Source organism: Danio rerio, chromosome 11 (assembly GCF_052040795.2).
Source record: "Danio rerio strain M-AB ecotype USA chromosome 11, GRCz13ab, whole genome shotgun sequence".
Classification (NCBI taxonomy): Eukaryota; Metazoa; Chordata; class Actinopteri; order Cypriniformes; family Danionidae; genus Danio; species Danio rerio.
Window position 1 is genome coordinate 2,220,918 of NC_141031.1, and position 22,556 is coordinate 2,243,473.

Consider the following 22,556-nt stretch of genomic DNA (forward strand, 5'->3'; position numbering starts at 1 on the left):
AGTGGTAATTACATGTGCAACACCTGCAACTTCTGATTACCTGAATTAAACAACTGTGGGATAAAAAAGCAAAATATAATCAACAATTTAAATAGGCTACAATTTATATGTACAGTGCTCAGCATTGTAATATTGTATGTAATCATGCAATATTATATTTGTGCATATACATTAGATTAGCCAGCACACAAAAAGAGTTCCACACAATTCCTTAATGTTATTCCAACACAAATCTCTTCAGTTAACTTAATTGTTTTACCAATGTAAGGGGACTGAATGTAAAACATTTAAGTTATTCCAAAAAAAACCTCATGAATTGTGTTAATTCAGCTAATTTTAAATAAGTAGTTTGAACAAGCAGACAAATTTGTGTGAGTGTGCTGAAGCCAAATCTGGAGCTTATCTAACTAAATAACTTACAATAATGGCCCAAAAACTAGTACATCCAAATTTATATGCTTTAGAAAAATATTAAATACACATTTAAAAAAAAAAAAAGATGAAAAATCAAGAGAAGCAAAAAACAAAATGAAAAAATGTAGGTTTAATTTTTTTTGCTTGGATTAATTGTAGTATCTTTCAATTTCTAAATATGTTTGATGACTAAAATATTACTTTAATAAAGATATCTGTTTAATAAATCAGTTTTGTTTAAATGCACCAAAATACACTGCCAATATTTACTGAGAAACGAATACAAACATTCATTTTCAAAATGTGGCGAACACAATTATGCTGAGCACTGTATTCATAATATAGATTTAGCGTATCACCCTACAGCAATATGATCTGAAAATATAAATATAGCCAAGAAACTCATGTATTTCAGGTAGCCATTACTACATTTCATTATTTGTTTAAACCCAAAAGGGAAAATATCTTCTCCATTTACTTCCACTCAAGTGGTTCTAAACTTTTATGAATTTCTTACTTGTTGAACACAAAACAAGGTCTTATGAAGGATATTGGAAAAAGGTGACATGCAAAGTTATGGTTAAAATAATACTATGGAAGTCAATGGCTATTTTTTAAAAACATTCCTCAGTATATCTTCTTTTTTGTTAAACAAAAAAGCAAGTGAAGGATGAGTAGATGATAGCAGAATTTGCATTTTTGGGTAAACAATCACTTTAAGTAACCAATTCACGGTTTATATGGAACAAAATCAATGCCAAAAGTATTGAGATAAAAAGCTTGATGAATAACACAAACTGACAAAAATAATACACCGAATGAACAAGTTCTTGCATTTTAATGACTTGGATTGCCAGGGTTTGTCCTAAAATTTAACACTTAACCTGTGAATATTTCAGCTGAAAATATTTCAAACATGTTTTCATACTTAAAAATTCAACAATTCTTATTCAATTTCCAGATTTTACTCACAAAATATTTAGCACCGGTGAAAAATAAGAAGCATAATGTTCAAAAGGTAATTTTCAGTCAATTTTATTTCAGCTAAAAAATTAATTCACTTCTAAAAATTCAGTGGATCAAATTCGGCTCTTAAAAATTTACATTACATCCGGGAAATGCAGGAAAAGAATAGATTGCAGATTGACAATCTCCAGCTGCTTTTTCACTGGCAGAAGGACCAATTTAAGATTTTTAAATCAGTAAATAAGTGAGGAAAAAAGCTAATAACAGCACAAAAGTAGCATTTAATATTGTCAATGTCAAATTTTAACAGCCGAATTTGATCCACTGAATTTCTGGAAGCAATTTTTTTTACTGAAATAAAGTGAATTGAAAATTGTCTTTTAAATATTATACATGAAATCTGGAAATTGAATAAGAATTATTTAATTTTTAAGTATGAAAATGTGTTTGAAATATTTTTAGCTGAAATATTCACAGCTTGAATAAACAGATGTGTTAAATTTCAGGACCTAAAATTACAAACCCTGGCAATCCAAGACATTTAAATGCAAGCAGATGTTAATTCAGTGTATTATTTTTTCAGCTTGTGCTATTCGATAAGCTTTTTATTTCAATACTTTTGGCATTGATTTTGTTCTATAGGTTTACTCCCAAAAAAGGAATTTGTTTTTGGAAAACACTGATTTCATTATACAAAGTCAAAAAATAGAAAATAAATAAAAAAATTTAAAAAAGCAGATTTTGGGATACAGAAACATGAGTGTGTTTTACCTGCACAAGCATAATTGTGATCCTGGGCATGTAGATACACATTCAAATCTAAAACAAAAACAATGTCACGTGTGAGAACAAATGCCATGCTTTTGTAAATATTAGTGTAAACAAAATAGAAAACTGGAAAAACTGATCTTGCAAAAATTATTTCAGACATCTGATTATATGTTGTTAATCTGGTGACCTGTTTGTTTAGTAATTCATCAGTCTGTACAATTCAACACAACAGTATGACAACACTCAATAATATTACGTTATAAGTGCTATCCTACAAACTCATGTTAAAAATGAAGCATCTTACCTGTTGAACATGACAGAAGCATCTTTGGGTCGCTTTAAAGTCTTTTAGATCTTGAAAAACCAAGTCAATGTTGATTCAGGATTTATTGCAAAATTGTTTTCTGCTATTGTTTGGAGTCTCTCTTACCTGTTGTCAACTACCTTTCATCTTCAAGTGAATGACTTCTTTGTTTCCTGATATAATGAGACACATGAGGATCAATGGAAAATGAATGCAAAAAAAACTTTATTATAAACGTTAATTTGGGATACTGATTCACAAAATATTCATTTGATCATTTTTGAACAAGAACTTTGATTACTTACAGAACAAGCAGAGCCCTTTACTGATTCATAGGCTGTAATGAAAACACAGGCAAGCAATATTTAAAAGACATATTAACTAAATATTAAACCACTAATATAAACACAGTCACAGGGCAGAAGAAAAGCAGCAAATGTGATTAGTGTTGTACAAAAATTACTTTTAAAAAATAAAAGTCTCCTTAATTTACTCCTTTAAATATATCTATCTGAATTACAGCACATTTTTGTAACATTTGCATCAACTGTGTAAGTATTTGTAATTGTGACTGATTGCAAGAAGAAACTTGCTCCGAGGTGGTGTCGAACCGGTGACTTTCCACATGGGAGTCAGTTGCTCTACGAAGGAGGCTAAAGACTCTGGCCTTAGCATCTGTTGCTAGAGCACCTTTAGAGGTCAGAGGAGCAAGGTTTACCTGCAAAGCACTTCACTAGCCGTACTCCCATCTCAGTCATGTCACCAATGTAACCCCGCCAGTTCTACACAACCCAACCCGCTCCAAGCTGGTATCGAACCGGCGACCTTCCGCATGGAAGTCGGTTGCTCTACCAAGGAGGCTAAAGACCATGACCTCCAACGATTGTCGCTAGAGCATGTTTAGAGGTCAAAGCAGCGAGGTTTACCTGCACAGCACTTCAGCTGGCCTCTGTAACCCATAGACGTGTGCAATCAGGCCACATATTGTCTATTAGTGCCTATAAAGTAGTAAAATTGAAAAAGTGCTGCCTCGAAAGCTTTAGTACCTTAAATTCTGTGCGTGAAAAATTACAAATACGACAAAACCAATGTCTATGAGTGCCTAAAAAGTACACAGATTGAAAAAGTACCACCTCAGTTTTATTTCTGTGACAACAAACATGACAATTCATTTCTTTGTAACACAAAAACACAAACAAACTGCCAAAACACACGTACAGAGATTAAGTGGTAATACTCTAAATCATCGGAAACACTAAAAGGAACAACTAACATGAACTAATCATGAACAACACATGTGCAGCATTTATTAATCATAATTGAACATTTACTAATGCATTAGTTACATTTAAGTCCATGCTTGTTAACATTAGTTAATGCACCATGAGTTAACGAACTAACAATGAACTACTGTATTTTCATTAACTAACGTTGATTAACATGAATATATACTGTAGAAAATGTATTGTTCATTGTTTGTTCATGTTAGTAAATGCATTACTATTATAACATTAACTAATGAACCTTATTGTAAAGTGTGACTAAATCATCTATATACAGAGAGTTTAAGCTCAAAAGCCAAATCTTTTTTTTTTTCCAGTCTCTGCGGTTCTGCCTCCATGTCCTTCCTGGATATGATAAAACAGTAACACCATCTCTGTTCTGTCATCATATTCCCTGCAGTGGTTTCTTCCTCATGCTCACGGTCTCCATTGTATCTCCACACCTCTTCATTTGTCACGCTGGTTCTCCGTCCCTCGGCTCTAATTCTGCTGTAATAACCCGAGCACTCATTTGTCTTTGTATTGATGGCTCTTCAAGCGTCCGCCATTAAACAGAGGCTAATGCTCATGTTCAGTGTCTCCACATTCGGGCTCCCCGGGTTCAGCTGGAGGTCACCCTGCATGTCCACATTGCCTTCATTCTGCGGGATCACCGAATAACAATACAGCACTGAAGATCAGCATGAATTTAGCAGTTTTTCTGTCTCTTTTAGTAAAGCAATTCAGTTCATCTCCAGGCCAGAATATCAATAAGAGTTGAGGGTGAAAAATTATGTGACCACTCAAAAAAAAGCTGCACATTGCTCATAAACCATCTAGATCTATATATTTAATATCATAATGTTTATTGTTTACGTATTTTACATTTATTTAAATGTCCTTCTGTGTTCTTGTGTTGATATTTAGGTATTTATGTACCCCGTGCTCCAGAAAAAACACACAAAAAACTATTGCGCACATTTGGTGAATAAAGTTCATTCTGATTCTGAATAAAAATAAACATCCACATACAAATATATACATACACACACGCACGCACGCACGCACACACACACACACACACTCATTGGCCCCTTTATTAGGTACACCTTTCCAACAGCTCATTGGCCACTTTATTAGGTACACCTCTCCAACAGCTCATTGGCCACTTTATTAGGTACACCTCTCCAACAGCTCATTATCACAAATTTCTAATCAGCCAATCACATGGCAGCAGCTCAATGCATTTAGGCATGTGGACACGGTCAAGATGATCTGCTGCAGTTCAAACTGAGCATCAGAATGGGGAAGAAAGGATATGTAAGTGACTTTGAACGTGGCATGGTTGTTTTATTTAGTATTTCAGAAACTGCTGATCTACTGGGATTTTCACGCACAACCATCTCTAGGGTTTACAGAGAATGGTCTGAAATAGAGAAAGTATCCAGTGAGCGGCAGTTCTGTGGACGCAAATGCCTTGTGGATGCCAGAGGTCAGAGGAGAATGGCCAGACTGGTTCCAGCTGATTGAAAGGCAACAGTAACTCAAATAAGCACTCGCTACAACCGAGCTCTGCAGAAGAGCATCTCTGAACACACAACACGTCCAACCTTGAGGCGGATGGGCTACAGCAGCAGAAGACCACACCGGATGCCGCTCCTGTCAGCTAAGAACAGGAAACTGAGGCTACAATTCACACAGACTCACCAAAACTGGACAATAGAAGATTGGAGAAACGTTGCCTGCTGTCATGAGTCTCCATTTCTGCTGACACATTCGGATGGTCAGTCAGAATTTGGCCCTAACAACATAAAAGCATGTTTTAAAAACAAATTGTCCACTAATTGTCCACTGTTATTTTTTTTAAATAGGATGCAACCCCCTACAGAGCTAGCTGAGGCCCCCTTGTGGGCTGGGAGTCCCTGTTGGAAATCGCTGCTATACAGCATGTGTTCATCTTTTTTAACATCATTTATAAATAAATATAAACATGTAGAGCGATGGTGCAGTGGGTATAGCGCTGTCGCCTCACAGCAAGAAGGTCGCTGGTTCAAACCTAGGCTGGGTCAGTTGGCATTTTTGTGTGGAGTTTGCAGGCTCGCAAGGGTTCATTCCGCTGTGGCGACTCCTGATGAATAAAGGGACTAAGCCGCAAATAATATTTATTAATTTAGAAATAAGCGAGCTCTTTTAGTAATAAACTGTATATTAGTTTAGAAATAGTAAAGCAGACTTTTCTTTGCAAATGCTTAGATATTTTCCTTCACTTTTTCCAAATCTGCTTCTCTCTTTCTTATTTTCATGCATTTTTCTGAAGTACAATTTTCCTCTATTTGTATTCAGTTCGCCCTCAATCAGTGTGTGTTTTCCTGTAGTCAGAGGCTCTTATTCACAAAGTGAATGTTATTGGCAAGACTTACTGGCTTAATTAATAATACAGCACAGAGAAAGAAAATCATTATTAGAGGAAGCTGCAATTACTCTCCGAGCTCACATTGGGAGAAAGAGCATGTCAGGCAAAAGTGTTAACAAAGAGCATGTCATAAGAATCATGTGTGAACTACAAATGTGTGTGTCTTAAAGCTAAAACTGAAACTGAAAGACGAGAATAAACCCACTTTACACACCCAAAGTACAAAAGAGGACAATCTTGTCATTGTTATAAATAATAAAGAGATTGCTTGTTCATTCATTCATTTTCCTTCAGCCTAGTCTCTATTTCAGAGCTCGCCACAGCGGAATGAACCACCAACTTATACAACATGTTTTACACAGCATTCCGGCTACAACCCATCACTGGGAAATACCCATACACACTCATTCACACACACACACACTACGCCCACTTTAGTTTATCCAATTCCCCTATAGCGCATGTGTTTTGACTGCGAGGGAAACCGCGGAGCACCCAGAGGAAACCCACACCAAAATTGGGAGAACATGCAAACTCCACACAGAAATGCCAACTGACCCAGCCGAGGCTTGAACCAGCGATCTTCTTGCTGTGAAGCGACAGTGCTAACCACTGAGCCACCATGTCACCCATTTTTAAATTATATGCACACATTTAAAATTTTTCATTTTCACCTGATATAAGATCTACTGTTCTTATCAACACACGCACACACACACACTGATTTCCATTTGGAAAGGCTTATCCCTATGCCCTAATCCCTCCGGAAGATCCCTATGGAGGAATTAGAGCATTGAGATGAGCCCATCTGAGTTGAATGCAGTGTGTGACCCCAAAAAACATTCCTGCTCAAATGATATGATTTTCAAAATCCTTCCCTCCAAAATGCCCTTGGAGGTGGCCAGTTTTAAGCATTTTGGATTAGTCGGCCATGATTTGTTTACTCCAAAGTGCCCTTCAGAGGGCGATGTACATTGTGATTAGTTGACCTAACATAAAATAAATAGTAAACCAGTTGCTTTTAAAATGTTTAGTTAACTTCACTTAAAAAGTGAGTAAACCTGTTGCCTTAAACATTTGTAAGTAAATTAAATATGTGCATAATTATAAAATTAAGTTGAATCAACTTAACAGTTCCAGTTATATATATATATATATATAAACATAAAGCTACTTAATAGTTTCGGTTTTCATATTTTGTATGATCATCTATTTGCCTTAATTGAAAACTGATTAAAGTAGTAAACATCTTAATTGACATCAGATATGCTGAATGTATTGGTTTACCTTTAACAGATGAACACAGAATAACAGGATGGTGATGAACATGAGGTAGATTTTATTGCCAGCACCAACATATCTGACTAAACATTCAGATTTACCTCCATTACAAAGTAAAATCAGACTTAACTTCATACACACAACCTCCTGAACTCACAGTGGGTTAGTTAGTGTTATACTCAAACATATTTACAGTAATACAATATTTTAAGTCACATTTAGTCATATAGATTTGACTTTTTTTTAACCCATTTTTTTAGCCCCAAAAGAGACATAATACCTAAAAACTTTAAAAAGAAATGATAGGTTGTTTCAACGCTGGCTAAAAAAAGACAAATATAAGCACTGGGATGTAAAAATCCAACCCAAATATTTAAATATTTAAGCCAAATTAAACATTCAAGCATTTTATAGCTCCAAAAGAGGCATAATATCTAAATACTCAAAAGAAAAAGTGGAAAAAATGCTGAGTTGTTTCAATGCTGTGTAAAATAAGACAAACATAAGCACTGGGATGTAAAAATCCAACCCAAATATTCAAATATTTTAGCCAAATTAAACATTAAAGCATTTTTTATAGTTCCAAAAGAGGCATAATATCTAAATATTCAAGAGAAAATGGGAAAGAAATGCTGAGTTGTTTCAATGATGGGTAAAATAAGACACACATAAGCACTGGGATGTAAAAATCCAAACCAAATATTCAAATATTTTAGCCAAATTAAACACTAAAGCATATACAAAACTAAATAAACTAAAATGTAATGATCAAATTTACCACATATTCGGCAACAGCTTAACATAAAATAAATTGAAAAACTATCCATCATTATTTATATACAGTATTTACACCCACACAGATAAATATTGAACATAAAAAAGAAATAAAAAGATAAAACACTTCATTATTACACTTAAGATTACCAAAACTTTACAGTAAGGTTTAATTAGTTAATTAGTTAGATACATGAGCTGTCACTGGGGTTGTACCTTTTTAATAGGTACACATTTGTACTTAAAGGGTCCATATTGGTACCTCAAAAGTATATATTAGTAACTAAACAATTTGAAGAGGAATACGTTTGTACTTTTTAAGTACTAAAATGTACCCTTGAGGTATTAATATGGACCTTTAAGGTACAAATTTGTACTCTTTCAAAGGTACAATGGCTTTTAATGGCTTTGCATTCAAAAAGTGTTGTCATAATGGAAGTCAATGGGGCAAAAACAGCCCCCAACATAATGAAAGGCTAGTCAATTAGTATGCATTGTTGATTTTAAAACATTTCAAAGCATTTTCCTAAAATATGCTTCAAAATAAGATTTGTTTACCAAAAATTGTTCCATTTGCTGAAACAAAGTTGTGGCCAAATTAGGACTCAAATTCAACCCCAGAGTAGACAAACATGCGCAACAACACAGAAGAGTTAATATGAAGTAGCCGTATCCTCATCATCTAGTCAGCAAACCCAAAACCCCCAGCTGATCTAGTTTATCTCGGGCTACACTCGCCCAGCCTTTATTAGCCAGTGGGTTTCTAGGGGATGGATGCATGATGCCTTCCACCCTGACGCTGATGCCCGCCTCTGAGAGCGCTCGTCGGGCACGCTGCTCTGACAGTTTCCCCACCCCGATCACCATGGAGATGCCCAGTGCTGTGACGACCCGACAGAGGGCAGAGTCACAGCAGGACAGGAGAGCGTCTCGCTCTGCCGCCGGGAGCTCGGGAGGGGTCAAGTTCTTGCCGGACTCACTCATGAAGATCAGAGGACACAAGTTGTGCACAAAACAGTGGCGGAAGAAGTTGTTCGGTTCTCCGCAGAGCTCCTGGAAAAAGCCCCAGAACCGAGCGCCGCTCACTTCACTCTGAGTGCAGTCCAGGCCTGTGATTCGCCGCTTCGGGTGCTCGTCTGCCGGACGCCCCACCCTTCCCGTGATCTTCAGCCAATTGCGAACCGCTTTCACTTCCCCGAATGGAACCTTGATCACGATGAAGAAAACCAAGGAGAATTTCTGAGCAAATTAATATTGTGAACAAGAATCATTTGATGACAAAGACTAACTATGAAAGGGACAGTTCAACCCAAAATGAACATAGACTCACTATTTACTCTCTCTCAAGTGGTTATAATCAGTGTGCGAATTATACAGTGATGATGGGGGGGTCAACTTTTTTGGTAATGTTACTTTAGTTTGTGTATTACAAGTTTCATTCATTCATTCATTTTCGGCTTAGTCTCGTTATTAATCTGAGGTCACCACAGCGGAATGAACTGCCAACTTTTTCAGCATATGTTTTACGCAGCGGATGCCCTTCCAGCTGCAACCCATTTCTGGGAAACATCCATACACACTCATTCACACTCATACACTATTGACAATTTAGCTTACCCAATTCGCCAGTACTGCATGTCTTTAGACTGTGGGGGAAACCGGAGCACCCGGAGGAAACCCACGCAAATGCAGGGAGAACATGCAAACTCCACACAGAAATTCCAAATGACCCAGCCGAGGCTCGAACCAGAGGCCTTCTTGCTGTGAGGTGACAGCACTACCTACTGCGCCACCGCGTCAAGTTATCAAGTAATGCAGCCTTCATTCAGAAATCACTCACTTGTAATATGTGAGCATATTTGCTGTACAAAACTTGTCAGTGAACTATGACGGCCAACAAATAAATAAACAAACAAATAAATAAATAAATAAATAATTAACTAAAAAAATAAATAAATAAGTAAATAAATAAATAAAATAATTGTTTATTAATCATAATCAAGTTAAATGTTATTTTTAATTAATAATGTAATTAATTAATATTTAGATTTTAGGCCTAATCGCCCAGCTCTAGTACTTTATACTTCACACCATTCTATACACTAGATGTACATATTTCATTCATTCATTCATTTTCTTGTCATCCCTTTATTAATCCGGGGTCGCCACAGCGGAATGAACCGCCAACTTATCCAGCAAGTTTTTTACGCAGCGGATGCACTTCCAGCCGCAACCCATCTCTGGGAAACATCCACACACACATTCACTCACACACTCATACACTTCGGACAATTTTAGCCTACCCAATTAACCTGTACCGCATGTGTTTGGACTGTGGGGGAAACCGGACCACCCGGAGGAAACCCACGCGAAGGAAGGGAGAACATGCAAACTCCACACAGAAACGCCAAGGTTCGAACCAGCGACCCAGCGACCTTCTTGCTGTGAGGCGACAGCACTACCTACTGCGCCACTGCTTCGCCATGTTCATATTTGTAAGCAAAATTTATATATTTACCCATTTATATATTTAAGCTGCTTTAAAACACATCTGTTCTATATATATCCAATATTTATATAATTGCTAGATAAATAAAAGTGTCTTGACCAAATAAATAAATATCATACAAGTCTGGAAAAACAAGACAATGTTTGTACATCGGTAAATCACACATAACACCATGCTACATCTAAATTTCTAACTGAACACCAGCAGATGCAGTAAAAAATGAGAGTAGAAAAGGAAAATGTTCTGACCCCAGTTTGTGCCATGCCGAAGGGTCCCGGGTTCATGCCCAGAAAGAGGACACTCTGCCCCTCCTGACAGTAATTCTCCACATAACACTGATGAGTCTCCCAGGCGTACTCCAGGGGGTTGTACGTGTACCGCACGGGATTTCCAAAGGACAGCATCTGCAGCCGGGCGTTCAGCTCCAGCTCAGCCTGCAAGAACCGGGAAGCGGCTGTGGAGCTGTTGAAGAGCCGCTCAACAGCCAGATCAGGCACTTCTCTCTTAGATGCATCTCCACTTTCCAACCTACACATCAAACAATATGCATAAGTGAATGAATCAATGATTTAGTTTTAATTAAGACTTCATTTGTCTACTAGGGGCAATTCTATTCACCGAGCATGCAAGTAGCCTATTGAGCTAATTCTGCAACGCAGAACTTCTGCCTAAAGGAGAAATGACTATAGGAATAATGAACGGCAGAAAACACTCAAACTGCCTGCTCTACAAATAGGTGTGTTCATGACTGTACATAAAAACAGAATAAGATAATAAAAAATATCAGATAATTTGCAACATAATCAGCTGTTTTTAATGTCTAAACTTTTTAAAATTAGTTTATTTTTGAACAGTGACATCTTGTAACACGCTCTCTATATTGTATGAGGGTTTCTGCAGATTTTATTCAGTAAAATTAAGACCTTTAAAACCCCTTTTTAGACCATTAAGAATTAAATTTTAGACTTAAACACTAAGGATTTTTCTAACGGCCCAGTATTATCATGAAGAACAGTTTTTTTTAGTTTTCTTTCCCTGATTAGGGAATTTAATGGGGAATTTGCTATAAAGTCTATAGGTTTTATTGAAGTGTATTGTTGGTGATTGGATGGATGTCAGCACGATTAAGTAGCTTTACTTGGACAAAGCAAAATTAAGTGGGCAGGCCGGAAGTGGGATATGCACATTAATATAGCAGCATTTTTTAATGACACTATATAACAGTAATTAATATTTTTACAGTACTGTGATGGTTGGGTTAAGGGTTGGGGTAAGTCTTAAAAAACACAATTTATTGGGTAATTTAATAGATAATATAAATAATACCCGGTACAACTACTGTTTTCACAGTGCTGTGACGGTTGGGTTTAGGGTTGGAATGGGGGTAGACGTTAATAAAATACATTAAATGGGAAATTTGATAAATTGTAAATTTATCTTTATTATATATTTGTAGTATTTATTTAGTTTCATGTTTTTAATCAATTGATGTAATTGATAAATTAAACTTGCAATTTCTGAAGTATATTTTTTCTAAATAACAGTTTTTAGCATAACAAAAATTATTAAAGCTTTATGTTTAATTGTGCTGATGACAGAGTTTGTACATTTGTAATGTGTTTTTAATAAAGAACAAAAATCTGAGAGTGAAATGAATGACATATTCCTTTACAGAACAACTCACAGAAATCACCCATCAGTCCATTTTAGACATTTCTGGGATGAAATACTTTTTATGTACTGTATTTCTATTTCAAGGACAGATAATGTACGTTTCTGGTAGAATGTCCCTATAGGATTTGCAAAAAACACAATTTTCAGAAATTACATTATTAAGGAGAAATTCTGAATATAAATAAAATATAAAATATAGTCTTACTGTAGCTGAAAAAAAAGATCATAATAATATCTATGATAAAAGAAGGGCCTCAGACTGACTCCATGGTTGGTGATTTGATGTGTTATGAGCTGATGTTGCTTTCAGATATTGGTTATCAGCCCCAAAAATCCTGATTAGATCGCTCTTGTATCATAATTATTGAGGTTTTATTTTGCAGTATACGGCTGTTCTATTGAATTAAATCAGTTTTATTCTAAACAGCAATTCAGACTGCACACTAATGTAAAAAACTAAAAATATATTTACTATAATTACTATATAAATTACACTATTATAAAATATAGTTTTACTGTAGTCGGACAACAAAAAAACTTTCATTTTCAGTGCAGGTTTGATTTTGTATGCAGTGGTCAATTTGTCCCACACTGATTGATTAAATTTTGTAAATGTACTTATAATATACACACTACATGAAATGTCGGTTATACCAATTAATAACTGAGGTAACGTTAAACTTGTTTTTTTAAATACTTTTCTGAAATTACATTATTAAGCAGAAAATCCGCATATAAAATCAACTTTACCCCAATATATTAACAATACAGCGAGTTTAAATTTAACATTATGCTCGTGATGAATATTTTCAATTCTCTCGTCCATCCACATACACACAGGCTTCGATACGAAACATGGCGCGACTATTCCCACAAAAAGACGTTATATAAAATCAATTACTAACATTAGTTGTTATTTGATCGCGTATTTGTGCTTTACCTCTCTGTATCGAGCTGTGCTAACATGATTCGTCCTGAGGTTTCTTTTTTTCCGGCAACAAAAGAGCGATGAGAGCGCGCTGCATGCCGGGATTCTTCTTCTTCTCCTGCGGTTTTATAGTGTTGTCAGCGGGCAGATGGTTGTTACTAGAAGGGATACAGCTGCAGTAGACGTGTAACGCGAATTATTTATTATTTAATAAATTATCCATTAATTGTATTTTATTAACGTCTACCCCAACCCTCACAGTAATGTAAAATATTAATAATTGTTGTACATGGTCACAAAAGTATGCTATGTATTGATGTAAGAATCCGCAGCTGTATCCCTTCAAGACCTTACCCAGGCTGCATAGATATATAAGTTTAAATCGTTCTGATATTTTGTTTCTATTCTTTAATTTTGATATTTTATTCTTATTATTGGCAATTTTGTATTGTGTACATTGTCATGCCAATAAAGCAATTTTGAATTTAATTAAGAGAGAATGAAAAATAATTCAATAATAAAATAATAATACATACAATAATACATTGTATACATGCTTTGGCAATACATTTGTAACATCTGTCATGCAAATAAAGCAATTATTGAATTGAATTAAATTGAGAGAGAATGATTAGTGATGATGCACTTGCAAACACACACTCACGGACACACACCTAGATTATTATAAATAAATCACTGTAAAAATACTGATTATTATTAATATTACTGTTTTATCAATACATGTTTATTTTTAAGTGTACAGTTTATTCAGATTTATTATTATTATTATTATTATTATTATTATTATTAATTATAATACTAATGTGTGAGAGAGAGAGAGAGAGAGGGAGAAAGAGGGAGGGAGGGAGGGAGAGAATATGATATAAATGATATGATATGATATATTTGATAATAATGTGATATATTGAATAATAATGTGATATATTGGATAATATGAAGTATTATTTATATTTTTATATAACTATTATATCTATATATCTTCTTTTTTTACTACTACTGCTACTGTTTACTGTGTTTTTCTTTTATTTTAAACATGTATGTTCTTTTATTTTTATGCAACTTTATAACTGCTTTGGCAATATTTTTTTTTACATTTGTCATGCCAATAAAGCAATTATAGAATTGAATTGAATTGAATTGAATTGAGAGAGAGAGAGAAAGAGAGAGAGAGAGAGAGAGAGAGAGAGAGAGAGAGAGAGAGAGAGCCTGACCTCCATCTGAACCTGCTGGAGGTCAGAGAGTGACAGTTTCAAGCACCACTTCTTCACACTGACTGATGATCACAGAAACACAACACACAGGAGAACAACAACCCATGTGAAATGAACAGCATCATGAGTATCAAATATGCATGATTGAACATCACCAGGTATGTTTCGCTGTTTTGTTTTAATCTATTGTACTTTGCCTGCAGCCTGCATTAAATGATGAAAATGAAAAACCCTTATGAGCTTTAAATATGGCTCCCAAATGAGTCCCAAGCTGAATCCGTATAAAATCTTCAAAGACCGTGAGGAAGTATCTTCAAGAACTTTTCTCATTAGCTGTTCATGAGGGGGAAACTGTTTTAAAGACAATCTATTATGCAAGAATGACTTTTATAAGGAGTTAAGACACAGTTGTGTTGCAGCAGTGTGTGAATATAATAAGCTTCTAATGATTAAAATGGATTAACGTTATTATTGTATAATTAAACTTGATAAAGAAAGTCTGCAGAAACACTTTGATTGACATTCCCCCTTTGTATGATGTCATCAAATCGAGGAAGCCACTAGTGACCATCTCTCCCTCATTAGCATAGGAGTTCAGTCTTGTTTTGAATCTGCCACTATGCTGACACATGGGCATTTGTAGCTCCACCCTTTTTTTGAAAAGAGGACGATCTCATTTGAATTTAAAGCGACAGTCACCAAAACACCACAAATAGGATCAAAGCCTAAAAGAATCAGCTTCAGAGAGTTATAACACATCATCTGTGTGGTATTTTGAGCTGAAAGACACTCAAGGGACATCGGAGACATGTTTTCAATCTTGCATAACGAGTCCCCTTTAATGATTAGGTAGGGCTGTCACCTCACAGCAAGAAGGTAGTTAGTTCGAGCCCCTGATGGACCAGCAGGCGTTTCTGTGTGGAGTTTGCATGTTCTCCCTGTGTTGGTGTGGGTTTTCTCCAGGTGCTCCGGTTTCCCCCACAAGTCCAAACCATACCTGCCAACACTCTCGTTTTTCCCGGGAGTCTCCCGTATTTCAGACCCATCTCCCTTTTTGATATTTCTCCCGGAAAACTCCAGTAATTTCAACCATTCCCTGGTCTTCAGCATTTTGGTTCGGTCTGTGAAACCCCCGGGTAGCCAACATTGGTATAGTACCCGATCACAGCGAACGCCTGAAACATGCTTCATAGTACAGTTACTAACACCACAGTACACAGTACCCGGTTCTCAACAGTGTTATTCAGAACCTAACCGCCCACCCCCAGGTCTCCCGGAATTTCAGGGACAAATGTTGGCAGGTATGATCCAAACACATGCGCTATAGGGGAATTGAATATGGTAAATTGGCTGTAGTGTATGTGTGTGAATGCAGGAGTGTATGGGTGTTTCCCAGAGTGGGGTTGCAGCTGAAAGGCCATCCGCTGGGTAAAACATATGCTGGATAAGTTGGTGGTTCATTCCACTGTGGCAACCCCTTATTAATAAAGGGACTAAGCTGAAAAGAAAATGAATAAATAAGAGGTAAATAATAAGGTAAACTTCAACTATATTTTAATGTAATGGAGGCCAGCTAGTGTGTGCTGTGCAGGTAAACATCACTCCTTTGACCTCTAAAGGTGATCTAGCGACAGATGTTAGAGACCATAGTTTTTAGCCTCCTTGTTAGAGCAACCGACTCCCATGCGGAAGGTCGCCAGTTCGATCCCACCTCGCAGCGGGTTGGGCGGTGTATGACCGGCGGGGTTACATTGGTGCCGTGACCCGGATGGGAGTGAGGTTTATCAGGGTGAGTGTACCGTAGGCCAGCTAGTAAGTGCTATGGAGGTAAACCTCACTCCTCTGACCTCTAAAGGTGCTCTAGCAACATACGCTAGAGGCCATGATCTTTATCTTCCTTGTTAGAGCAACCAACTCCCATGCGGAAGGTCGCCGGTTCAATCCCAGCTCGGAGCGGGTTGGGCGGTGTATGACCGGCGGGGTACATTAACAGCAATATTCTGGCAACCAAAGCTGCCAGTTTTTTTTTATTTATTTATTTTTTATTATATGAATCTTTTTACAACGCATCCACCTTATTTTGTACCATGGATCTAAGCTTGTTTGTATAAATGTGTGAGAGATCTGATTAATTAAAAGGTAAATAAGATGTTTGTTTCTTGTCTCTGACGGATCTGCTTTGCCTCCGTGTGAACTCGGCTGATGATTAGAGTCTGCAGTAAAAGCTCTTTGGGTTATTAATGTTTGGCAGAGTGCATGACTTTGCAGAATAACATTGCCTTTTAAGAGCACCTTACATTACTTAACACATTAGTGCTGCCCTTCAGAAGCAGAACGAAGCCCACAATATAAAATATCACCAGTTAAACTGATTGTTCTGTTTGATTAGAATTTATGCTGGTTCTTCATCAAATAAACCCCTACTGGAGCATAAATATATTCATAAAATAATATGAAGAAGTTTTGATTATTGATTGATTCATACAATATTAGACCCTGAACCACAAAACCAGCTTTTTATCTTGAATTTGTGGTCAAAAATTCAACCCCAAACCAGAAAAAGCTGGGACAGTATGGAAAACGCAAATAAATAAAAAAGAAAGTATTGATTTCCAAATTTACTTGGACTTTTTTATGTTTTATCTGGTCAACTTCATTTCAATTGTAAATATACATCCTTTCCTGTCGAAGGAAAGTCGAGACAAGAGCAGTTTGGGGCTAGTTCTCAAGTAAACATGGTTAAATAATGATGTGATGTGAAACAGGTGATGTCAACAGGTAATAGTAATTATGATTGGGTACAAAAGCAGCATCCAAGAAAGGTCTAGTCCTTTAGGAGCAAAGATGGGCTGAGGATCGCCAGTTTGACAACAAATGCATGAGAAAATTATTAAAATCCCTGCTGAAAAATCCAGCTTAAACCAGCCTAAGCTGGTTGGCTGGTTTTAGCTGGTCGACCTGGCTGGATTTAGAGGGGTTTTGGCCACTTCCAGGCTGGTTTCCAGCCATTTCCAGCCTGGTCTTAGCTGGTCAGGCTGGGAGATGACCAGCTAAAACCAGCTTGACCAGCCTATAGCCAAGCTGGGAGTCCAGCCAAAACCAGCTATATCCAGCTTAAACCAGGCTGGTCAAGCTGGTTTTAGCTGGATTTGGCTGGTCATTTTCCAGCCTGACCAGCTAAGACCAGGCTGTAAATGGCTGGAAACCAGCCTGGAAATGGCCAAAACCCCTCTAAATCCAGGCTGGTCGACCAGTTAAAACCAGCCAACCAGCCTAGACTGGTTTAAGCTGGATTTTTCAGCAGGGTGTTTTAAAAAAATGTTTCTCAAAGACAAATAGGAAGACACTTGGATACTTCACCATCAACAGTGCAGAACATCATTAAAAGATTCAAGGAATCTGGAGGAGTTTCAGTGCGTAAAGGATAAGGACACAAGCCTTATCCTAAAAAAAACACAAGCACCTAAAAAATTTTAGGTGTGACTTTTTAACATTCTGTAAAGGGTCTACGGATGAAAAATAGCCATTCTTGGCTAATTCTGGCACATTTTACAGTAATGTTTATTAATGTGCATTGACCCTGTAAACAAATAAACTAAACTAAACTAAACTAAAGCCTAAGCTGAACTTTCTCTGATAGTTCTCCGATTCCTCAGGCAGCGCTGCATCAGGAATCCTCATTCATCTATATGCATTATGGGCTCAGCACTACTGCTGCAAACCTTTGTCAAGTACCACAATACATAATTACATCCACAAATGCCAGGTAAAACTGTACTGTGCCAAAAGGAAGCCCTATGTTAACAGTGTCCAGAAGTGTCAATGACTTCTCTGGGCTCAGAGGCATCTGGGATGGACCACCACACAGTTGACATGCGTACTGTGGTTAGATGAATCAGTTTTTCAGGTACTTTTGGGAGAAATGGACTCTGTGTGCTCCTAATCAAAGAAAAAGATCATCCAGAAGTCCAAAAGCCAGGGTCTGTCATAGTCTGGGGTTGTGTCAGTGCCCTTGGCAAAGGTCATTTGCACTTCTTTAATGCACCAGAGAGATTTTGAAGCACATTATGCTGCCATCTTTTCCAGTGACGCTCATGCATATTTCAACAATGCAAAACCACATTCTGCACACATTACAAAGTCCTGGCTGCAGAGGAAGAGGATAAAGGTGCTTGATTGGCCTGTCTGCAGTCCAGACCTGTCTCCAATAGAGAATGAAATGAAGTGCAAAATGTGACAACAAACACCCCGTACTGTTGCCCTGTACTAATGTTTGCAAGAAGAATGGGACAAAATAAGACCTAAAACAGTCCCTAAATGCCTTTTAAATATTGTGAAAAGGAACAGCAACATTACAAAGTGGTAAATGCTTTACTGTACCATGCTGTACCAACATTAGAGTGAAGGTAAAATAGTTTTGCTTTGGGTTGTATTGCTTTGTTTAGTTTATTACATATATATATATATATATATTATTTTTTATTTTTTTGCATTTATTTTGTAAATAACATGCAAAATAGCATATAGAAAATAGTTTCTGAGGGATTGTGTGATGTCAAAGACCAGGGTAATAATATTGAAAATTCAGATCAAGGAAATTATGAATATATTAAATTTTATTAAAACAGAAAACGGCTCTTTTAAATTGAGCTTAGTTTAAGTGAAGTTTTCAATCCATTAATAAGCTGATGCTTACTCCTTTTGGACATGTGTTTGGTTTTGTATTGTTTTTGTTTAGCTGAATAGTTAAATTGTATTTATTTGACACAGTCACAATTAAATATTAAGTCGAAAAAGTTGAAAAATGCAAATTACTCTAAACTTCTAACTGCTTTGATACAGTATAAGCAGCAGTAGTGGTTTCAGAGAGTAATATAGGAGTTTTATTGTTTGATAATTCAGTAAATAACTGAACATAAAACAAGAAGATGATATGTTTATTATGTTTACATCACTATAGTGCACTGAAAAAAACAATCTATTGGATTAATTATGATTCAAGATGTTATGTATGGCTATTGTTGTGTATTTCATGTGAAAGTATACACACTGAATCATTTTATTGATGATAATAAATGATGATTGATTTATCTTAGATTTGATTTATTTTTTTAAGGAAAGTGGTTGCAAACATTTGAAATGTGCTGAATTTAAACAAGCAAATGAAGTTGAACATTACTAAATTTCATTTGTTTGGTTATATTCAGCTTATATCAATTGTTTGCAACCACTTACCTTAATAAAATGTAGTAAATCCAGTGTAAAACTCCTTTCAGTGTGTATACTTTGTCGTGAAATATATAACAATAGCCATAAATAACATCTTGGACTGGAATTGGACTCTTTTTGTCTATTTCTCACCCTGATTGCCTCTGCTGTCTTTTTTAAACTATTTTTGGACAGATTTATTGCCGCGTGCGGATCATTTAGCGTGTCTGCAAATTCCATTAAAGGCTTTACAGTATGCGTACCCTGTTTCAGCTCATGCAAATACACTCAAAGAAATTGTTGCTTGTTCAAACTGCTTACTTAAAATGAGCTGAAACAAGTTCTTGAGTTTTTTAGGGACAATTTAATTGTTTATACTCATATGCAATGAGATTAAGGAATTGTGTGGCACCCAGCAATTTTTACAGTGTATAAAATTCAGTCAAGAAACAAAAACAAGACTGTGACGAATATAAACAGATGAGCTTCTTACAGAAATCTTGACTTAAAGTTATTGTGGATTAGTCTGATTATTGATTTCTGACATTTCCTTCTAACACAGCATTATAATCAGAATTTGTGTTTGCATTGAAAATGTGACATTCAAACCCATTAGGCAAGTTTATTGTGGCCAAATCAGATTGTGAGGCCGTTCGGGCTCAATAAGAGACGTTATGAAGTGGCAACATGGGACTTGAGAGTGTCACATTGATTTCAGGGGAGAACAAGACGGATGCTTTTAAACCGCCACAAACATGGAGAGTAAACATCAGCACTAATCTCAATTTATTCAGCCTGAACACCACTAATTATTGTGGGTTTCAGATCTGACGCTCCTGTTCGTCTGCTTGCATGTGTTTTACTGCATTTTAACGCATGCATTGAGTCATTCTTCAGTAAAGCTTTAGGTATAATTAGATGAACATACAGGCTTAAAAATCACGTAGGTTTTCTTCATACGTGGTTGAGAAGAAATGTAATGTTTTAATTTATGTTATTTGTGGTGCTTTTGTATCAGGAATCCCACCTCAAGAGATTTTTTATCTTTGATATGTAACCCTTAACAGAGCTTTGGCAGGATCTGATCATGCATAAATACTTTTAAATACAAATAGGATTGTATCCGGTGACCTTGGTACTTATTGTGTTTCTTTTTGTTTTTATGTTGTGATTTGAAAGTGTTTTGATTTGTAAAAAAATATATATAAATGAAAAAACAACATACATTTATTATAAGGAGCCGAAAGATCAATAAGCTTGTCTAATGTGTTCTCTAAAGCTGCGATTAGGTGAAAAACATATTTTAAAATAAACTACAATTAAATTTATTTTCACATATACTCTTTTATTTCATATATTATTTTCCTCATCTAAATTTGCAACATCATTACTCCAGTCATCAGTATTACATGCTCCCTTGGAAATCATTCTAATGGACTATTCTGCCTATTAGAATAGCCTATTTTATATTAGATCAATGGAAAGTTTAGTGAGCTGCAGCTTTCAACATAAACATTATTACTGCTACCTAAACAAATATCAATTTAATTCATCCTTGCTGAATTCAACTGTTTTCAGTATAATATAATATAATATAATATAATATAATATAATATAATATAATATAATATAATATAATATAATATAATATAATATAATATAATATTATATAATATAATATAATATAATATAATATAATATATAATGAGAAACGTTTCTTGAGCATCAAAGCATCTTTTGATTTCTGTTTTCACAATTAATTAATAATTTTTTTTACTGTATTTTTGATAAAATAAAATGAGCCTTTAGTGAGCTAAAGAGAATTGAATATCAAAGAAAAGTAACTGTTCTTGATATTGAATAAAAAAATATTCAAATTATGCATGCGTGTCTTTAAGATTTTTATGCTTTCAAAATTTATGTCAAAAGAAAAAAAATTGAAAATCAAAATGATTCATAACCAAGTTAATAATAATATTTATAATAACAATAATAATAGTATATATAGTATAATTAACTTATAATTTAATAATATAAGTTAATACATTAATAACTTAATATAATAAGTTGACATTATTATTATTAATAATAATAATACTATAATAACTTAATAACAATATATTAAAGTTAATAACAACAACAACAATAATAATAACAATAACATAAGTTAATAAATTAATACATTAACTTAACATATCAAGTTATTATTATTATTATTAATTATTATTATTAATATAATATGCTAATAGAATATAATAGCATTAATGTAAAATAAGTTAATAATACAATAATTTAAGTTATAACATAATATAACATAATTACATTAACTTATAATAAAATAATATGTTAATAATAAAAATATAATAAGTGAATATAATAAGTGAATCAATAACTTAATAAGGTTATTAATAATACTAATAAAAATATAAGTCAATAACTTAATAACTGAATGTAAAAAATTAACAATAACAAGAAATAATATGAGGTAATAATTTAACATTATAAGTTAATAATAGTTATAATAAAAATAATAAAGTTGATACAATAACATTAATGTATAATATAATAAGTTCATTCATTCATTTTCTTTTCGGCTCAGTCCCTTTATTAATCTGGGGTCCCCACAGCGGAATGAACCGCCAACTTATCCAGCATTTGTTTTTCGCAGCGAATCCCCTTCCAGCTGCAACCCATCACTGGAAAACACCCATACACTCTCATTCCCACACATAAACTATGGCCAGTTTAGTTAATCAATTCCCCTATAGCGCATGTGTTTGGACTGTGGGGGAAACCGGAGCACCCGGAGGAAACCCACGT

At 35.2% G+C, this 22,556-nt stretch overlaps 2 protein-coding genes across 3 annotated transcripts in view; one reads left to right on the top strand and one right to left on the bottom strand.

Annotated features, from left to right (window-relative positions):
- The window catches only part of rbms2a (RNA binding motif, single stranded interacting protein 2a), a 608,287-nt gene that overhangs the window by 313,563 nt on the left and 272,168 nt on the right, over positions 1–22,556 (top strand). The window lies entirely within an intron of this gene.
- On the bottom strand, positions 7,447–13,396 carry LOC570901 (single-strand-selective monofunctional uracil-DNA glycosylase 1). Its single transcript, NM_001386344.2, is given in 3 exon segments — positions 7,447–9,391; positions 10,943–11,222; positions 13,309–13,396. Coding segments are annotated over 3 exon segments (834 nt in total). The 5' UTR covers positions 13,335–13,396; the 3' UTR covers positions 7,447–8,863.